General features: G+C 36.9%; 1 protein-coding gene across 1 annotated transcript in view; it reads left to right on the top strand.

Moving 5' to 3' along the window:
• Positions 1-3,632: 3,632 nt before the first annotated feature.
• LOC126150512 (histone-lysine N-methyltransferase PRDM7-like) overlaps positions 3,633-7,848 on the top strand; it is a 277,290-nt gene continuing 273,074 nt past the window's right edge. Inside the window, exon 1 of the mRNA XM_049915881.1 lies at positions 3,633-3,721. Coding sequence (XP_049771838.1) covers positions 3,689-3,721 — 33 coding nt within the window. The 5' untranslated portion in view covers positions 3,633-3,688. The remainder of the gene's footprint in view (positions 3,722-7,848) is intronic.

Raw genomic sequence — 7,848 nt, 5'->3', positions numbered from 1 at the left:
GCAACTTAGAAAAAGTTTAGGCGCATGCACAATTATTGTGAATAAATTCGCAATACTTGCACCTTATACAGTACCACAAGGATACAATCATTAAGATGCATTCTGTGATCGGTGGAAACTGGCTACATTCTGGCAGCTGTCGAATGTTCATGGGTGCTGCCAACATTAGCTACATAACAGTGTTGTGCTCTGTAACAATAGGTAGCTGTTATGTAGTAGTGTTGAGCAGTAGTGTGGTGTTGTGCATAGTGATTGTTTATGTTATTTACTAAATTGGGTGAAGACGCTATACCTGGACCTGATCCTTCTAGTGACTCGCCATCAACTTTTGTGTCACTTCTGCAGCTCATTAACCTATTACACATTAATATCTTCCATGATCTGTAAGCTGGCTGCTCTTGGAAGAAGGAGGCAGGGTGTGTCTTAGCAGCGAGTGTGGTACGAGCCGAATGCAAGCTTCCACCTCCAGCATCCTCCGTGCAGGAGCCAAGTAAAAGTATGTGATCGAACTAAAAAAAAACAATAAATTTTCAATCCGAGACTGCGGAACCCCCTAAGTTATTAGATAGTTTGGCCAATTTAGTTCGGTCCACAAGAGGCAGCATAATAAATCCCACAGCTAAAATTGATCCCCTTCAAAGCAATATTGCTAATCATATTGATCCATCCTCATATCTCTGCTACTCAGTCGAAAGTGAACTAAAACTCTCCAGTCTCTCCGATGACGAAAAGAAAACTTTATCGGACAGATGACTTTACAATAAAGCTGGCTGAGGAGTTTCAAAATACCCATGCAGATAACTTTGAAGTAATCCACCAAATGACATTCCTAAATATTAGAGACACCTTGAAAAGAGTGAAACATCCTATTACTGGTTTGGTATTAGTTAACGATATGAGTTTTAAGGAAAATGACAATATTGAAAACCAGAGGGGAAACATTAGCTACATAAAATGGATAACTGAGACATCCAATTCTGAGTTCTGCCAAGAAGTAAGTATAGTGATGCCAGAGGTGAAAATCATTTTACAGAATTCGTCTCACTCTCAAATGGTTCAAATGGCTCTGAGCACTATGGGACTTAATATCTGAGGTCATCAGTCCCCTAGAACTTAGAACTACTTAAACCTAACTAACCTAAGGACAACACACACATCCATGCCCGAGGTAGGATTCGAACCTGCGACCGTAGCAGTCGCGCGGGTCCATACTGAAGTGCCTAGAACCGCTCAGCCATACCGGCCGGCAGTCTCACTCTCATTTTCAGTGTTAACTCTAACATGCTCCAGTGCAGGAGCCAAGAGAATTTTTAGCCAGGTAAACTTGATGAGAAAACACAAAAACAACTCAGAAACAGAGTTAAAACGAATTTACTCTCTGCTATTACGACTGTAAGATACAGATTGAAACGTTACCATTAACTGTTATTCATATGAAGTCCCAGCAGAAATAGTGAAGCTTGTTGGTACAAATGCCACATATGGGAGGGTGACCAGTGAAATCTGCAGCACCAACAAAAGAAATGAGCCCGAGGAGAACTATACTTATTTTTTCTAGATGAGTGTTTTCTCGTATTTTTATTTTTTTATGTATTAAATACATTGCTTGTGGCTTAATCACTGTCTTGTAATGTGTAATTTTGGACCCACATGAAAGGAGAGATTTTTTGTTGTATGTATTATTTGTTAGTTGGAAAGCAAATTCAAGTACATTTTTTTATGGATTCCATTGCTTTACTGTCACCAGCCTCTCAAATAGTCCATTCTCTGAGATATTTACCCAGTCTTATACCACTCTTAATATTTGTGTTCCATTCTCTGACTATACTTTCTCAAGCCCACAACTGAACAGCAATGGGTTCCGATAGTTCGCCCATAAATTTAACTTACGAAAATGTATTTGTAAGGGTCACTTTTATAATATTCGTTGTTTTCTTATCCAAACCCATTTCTTCCAGGACTGTTAACAGAGATTCTCTAACAATCGAATCATATGCTTTTTTGAAATCAATGAAGGAGATTATGTATGTCTTGATTTTTGGCATGCCATTATGTTTCTGAGGTTTAGTATTTGTTTTGAACATGATCTACTCTTTCTGAAACGTCCCTGGTATTCCCTGATTTGCGAGTCCATTTACGGCTCTGTCTGTTCAAAAGGACCTTAGAAAGAATCTTGTATGTTATATCCAGCAGTGATATTCCTCTGTAATTGTCTTCAAACCTTTCTTGTGGATAGGGAGGATGAGAGCTGTTCTCCATTCTGTGGGGATCTCTTCTTCTTTCCAGATTTCTTCGAAAACACACTGAAGGGATGTAATTGCATTTTTGTCAGTTTTTTTCTATAGTTCGGCTACTATTTGGTTTTCTCTGGACGCTTTGTTGTTTTTAAGTTCTGAAATGACCTTCTGTAGTTCTTCAGCTGTCGGTGGTTCTGAATCCGGCTTCTCACGGTTATTTGGGATGGATTCAAATTTTTCAAGGATGGGTTCAAAATTCAAGAGTTTCTCAAAGTAGCTTGCTAGTAATCTGCAATTTTCTGCGTTATTGTGAGCGATGGTCCCATTTACATCTCGAAATTGGAAGGTGGGTGCTTTGTATCGTGATTACCTTTGTTTGAAAGTTCTGTAAAAGCTTCTTGTGTTGTTTTTAGTAAATACTTCATCAATTTGGAGGAGAGTTTTGTTTTCATGTGTCTTCTTAATCCTTTTTACATTTTTATCTACCAGTTTTCTAACTCTAATGAAATTCAGTCTGCTTTCTTCTTATTTCTGTGATTGCCAGTTTTGTCATGCCTGTTTTCTTGTTTCAATGAGGGCATCACATTCTAACGACCACCAGACATGTTTTTTACTTTTTGTGTTAGGTGTATCCGTTCGGCTATAGTAATGAGGTTTTCCTTGATATCCTCCCAGCTTTGTGTCTGAATGGTTTCTGTTGCTTTTGTGAATTCATCTGATTTTAATATCTTTTCCGAAACACTAAACATGAATTTCAAAGGCCAAATGGAGAAACTTGAGCTAAAGGAAAGAAAAAAATTAACAAACATCATAGGACCAAAATTTTAAGACAGTAAGATTATATTAATCAAAAATGAAACTCTCTACAAGAAAATTGAAAAACTTTCAGATACTATGCGAAAAAGGAGGATAAATTTTTATGGACATTCTCTCAGAATTAATTCCAACAGATTAACCAAACAAATCTTTGACTTTTTCCGTAACCGCAAAGCGAAACCCAACTAGTTTAAAGAAACTGCGAAAGACCTTGTAGAATTAAAGATTTCAGAAAATTCACTTATCGATCGAACAGCTAAATTAATTATTAAAGATGAAAACATAAGGTTACAAGACAAATCTACACAAAAGTCGAAACCCTTCATCTCGGAAGAAGAGAGGAAAAGAAGATCAGAAAGATTGAAGAAATACTGGTCCCTAAGGAAAGAACAAAGCACAAAGAAATCATTGATCCAGCGTACCCCAAAGAGGGCGAAACGGAAGAAGAAGAAGAAACGTATAAATTATAGTTTAACCATTTTTACGAGAATGTTTTAATCTTCGACCATAGATGGTCGAAGGTTTTAATATATTCATTGTATGACAGTTGGAAACCCTGCGAGTACTTTTCAAATGAGCGCCAATTTGGAATAGATATTGAACATATTATATTTTAGCTTCTCACACATTTTTCTATGTGGATATTTATAGTAAATATATCTCACAAGGTATAAAAATGTATAAATTTTAATATTCGTGTTTAGTTACTATGTAGCATTCATACGATGCCGAAAAGATGTTCGTTCCAAAATAATGGTTTGCTGTTTCCGAAACATTGTTATTTTGTGTTTGTCATTGATGCTTTTGGTTTGTTGAGGTGAAATAATAAGTGTTCGATGTTTTATGATTGTGTTGTTTGTCGTATAGATTTCTGTACATCGTATTTTGTAGAACTACCCTCGTAATTGGATATACCCTTTAGAACAACATTGTTTATCATTCACAGTGACGACGACATATGAAAATGATAATTTTAGTTCAGTAGCTGACAGTAAAACTCAACGACTGACTTGGGTATGTACGAAAGTATTTGTAGCAATACCGTGGTTGCTTGTAAATAGTGAAAGCTGATTGTTTTAATATCGTAACTGCGAGTAGAGTCCTTGATTAGGTTTGAATTTAATTACTAGTAAACCTTGAAGTTCAGGTATGAAACTTTTACAAATAATAGCGAAATAAATTTACAATTGTTAGTTTTGCTATCAGTCTGTGAATACATAACAAACCCGAAAAAAGCCTATGTAAAGAAGTAGATTAGTGATCGCATGCTTTGGTGTGAAGCAAGCAATCCAGAATACTGAAAAAAAAAAAAAATTGTGATTATTCGTTTGCCAGCTTTCTAGTAATAATTATTTCACTGAGAATTGCAACTAATTATCTAACAGTAAATATCATACGGTATCTATTAAATACTGGACAGTGATCATTGTTTATTTATCCAACATTCTTGTGTATCCTTTTATGTGGATCCCTTCAGTGCCTTAATGACATATCATTTCGTTTGGCTGTTTTTCTTTGTTTACAGGGGTCATCCCACATTGATATAGAATTTGTCCTCACAATACGATGAAAATAAATAGCTCGAAATATAGAGATGTATAGAATATGTAAGATTACTTTTATCAGTGGTCGTCCACGACATTATCCATCTTGGCATTAGCCTGAAATTATTTAGGAAAATCATGAAAAACGTTAATTAGGATGTCCAGATAGAACAAACTCCATCCTACTGAGTTTGAAGTTAGTAACTGAATAAGCACACTGCCTCATTCAGTTGGCCCCTATTGTGCAGTTTGCTCCAGATACTTATAAAACATTGTCACTAACTCCAGTCTGTTTAGAAAACTGACTCTGGACCTTTACAAGTCACATGCATGTCTGCCATTGTCATAAAAACTGTGTGAGCTTCGCCCCCCCCCCACCCCCGCCCCCAGTGTGATGTTGAGCTCAGGAAAATTACAAGGCACACACTGTAGTAGATCTTTTTCTTTTAAAAGAATTTCATTATGACCACATATTGTGATGTGACAGGGTGCTATAGTTATCCCCTTCCATTATTAACCACTGTTCAGACTCATGTAAATGATCCATAACTGTGTAGGCTACATTACTTATGAAGAATGTTATAGCTGTCTTTTTAAACAGTTATATTTTAGTAATCTCTCTCATTTTCTTGGATAGGATGTATTATACAGTTTTATTTTCTGGTAGAAAATGCTGTTTTGAGGTTTATGTTTGTTTTTCCGTTTGTAAATGTAAGTCTGAATTGGCTCTTGTTTCATGATTATGTATGGAACTACTAGCTGTTACCTGCAGATGCTCTGGCAGATCAGTTGTCCTGTCATGACGGGTGATGGCTAAGTAGGCTATTTTACGTGCAGTAACATTAGCAACCCTCACCTGTCTGCCTGTTTGAGTAACTATAGCTTGTAATATGCACTGCCCCTCCTCCCAACTTATGCAATGCACGAGATGGCTGCATTGCTGCCAAGCAGTGTGTGTGGAGGGCCATGGGCAGGAGCACACATCTATGCATTGTACTATTGAAGTACCAACACATTATATGGTATATAGCTTACATTTTGGTAGAGATTTAATATTTTTTAATATGATATATGTTCACTGATGTAAAATTGCTACAGTGGTTTGGTTGTGAAAAGGTAACAGGCAACACATACTTTTGTTTTTATAATATTAGTAAGGGTTAGTGGATACTTAGTAGACCAGATGTTCTGCCCAATTTGCACAACAGATTATTGGATGTAGGCATACTCACTCGGTACAGTAAGTATAGCCAGTTTTTATAATAATTATTTACACTGAGCCTTAACTTCCTCTTAGGTATTATTCTTACGGCCCTTTTCTGAAATTTAGAAATGGTGGTCAGAATATCATAGCTAAGAACTGAGTGTATGTAGGAATAGTATGTCACCACAGGACATTGGCTGTTACACACTGATAGTAGAACCCTAAGAACATAACATGCCGATGACATTCTTTTGTCGGTATATTTGTGTATTCATTCCACGTTAATTGGCAATCAATATTCATTCCTAAAAACTTTGTGTTTGTTACAGAATCCTTAGCTGTATCATCAGCATAATGTAACATACTGGTTTTCCCTTTTTATGCAGGCGTGCACACTGTTTTCTTTATGTTCAGTGTTAATTTATTACATATGGCCTAATTGTAAAAGATAAGAAGTGAGTAGGTATAGATACATGTTCCGGTCTATGTGGTGAAGTGTTGCTTAGACACCATACATGCCTGTACTGCCCAGTTGTAAAAGATTAGAAGCCAGCAGATATGGATATTGTCCCAGTCTCTGTTCTGAAGGGGTGCATATACAGCACACATGACCCATTAACAAACAGAATAAATGAGTCCTTCAATTCAGGTATTTTTCCAGAATACCTAAAGCATGCACAAAGTTGTGCACTAAAGAAAGATTAGGTGTAAAGTATTGCAAACTACAGGTCAGTTCTGCTGCTATCTGCACCCTCAAAAGTTATTGAATCTATCATGAAAGATAGTTTAATGATTTACATGAATAATTACAGTTTTCAACTAATAGCAGTTTATCAAATAAACAGACTTGTCCATGGTTTTTGGCAATGTTGGCTACAAAATACTATAAAAAGCTAGAAGCAGTAGGTGTAAAAGGAAAAGCAAATGATTGTATCACTTTTACCTTGAAAAAAGGGTGCAAGCGCTAGAGATAGTTTACACATTTGCTGATGTTAAATTTTTTGTAAAACAATTGTTAGACAAGAAACATAGGTATCCCTTAGGATAGTGTACCGGATCCAGTTCCGTGTTTAGTATGTATCAGTGTTCTTCCAGATAGTATAAGACATGAAGAAAAAGTTCTTGTCGATTATAACAGCGACATCATAATTGCTGATAAAACACCACAGCTTCTATTTGCTAAAGCAAATGAAATCTTCAAGGATGTTTATAATTAGGCAGTACATAATAAATTAGCATCGCACGTAAAGTATGCACTACAGCATAAGGAGTAGAAACAATTTGGTCACATTATGCATAGATGATAAATCAATAGACTTCATAATAAACTTTTTAGGGATGAATACTGATTGTCAGTTAACAGGGAATGAACACTTGAAGATACTGGCATGCATCAGCATGCTACCAGGCTTGCAATAAGTTCTGGAAATCAGGGAATTTCAAACTTATCAGGGAAATCAGGAAATACATACCACTGGAAAAATCTTTTTGTCTCTGTATATGAAGTGGTTTGTTTACTGAGATGTCATGCATTGTTACTGGCTGGGCAGAGCTCTGTACATGTGCCACTTCCCAACTTTCTCATTTTTACTGCTTCTCCCCTTCCTACCACTCCCCTTAGCTTGCAGTCAGTGCTGCCACCACTTCTTGCCACTAGTATAGCAGCTGCAGACAACAGGCAGGGATGCGTGAGGTGTAGTTTGTTTGGGTCTGATTCTCAGAGATTGTTGACACGGGCCGTAGACGGTGGTCACATGTGCATGAGTTGTGTCTGAGTGAATTGTGAATGCGTGTGTGTGATTTCGTTTTCTGACAATGGCTGTGGCTGAAAATTTAATTGTGAGAGTGTGATTGTCTTTTCTGTGTGTCTGTCTGTGGCTCAGTGATACTCTTTATGGTGAGTTGCTACCTATCCTCATTAGTACTGATTCTCAGAGTATTTGTGCATGCTATCTGTTGCAAGGATTGATCACTGCAGTCTCATTTCATCAACATGGTGTCTGTGATACATGAACAGCTGACCACACGAGTGGACTTCCATGATGGG

The sequence above is a fragment of the Schistocerca cancellata genome, chromosome 2, assembly GCF_023864275.1.
Source record: "Schistocerca cancellata isolate TAMUIC-IGC-003103 chromosome 2, iqSchCanc2.1, whole genome shotgun sequence".
Classification (NCBI taxonomy): Eukaryota; Metazoa; Arthropoda; class Insecta; order Orthoptera; family Acrididae; genus Schistocerca; species Schistocerca cancellata.
This window is presented reverse-complemented; position numbering and strand designations above follow the sequence as displayed.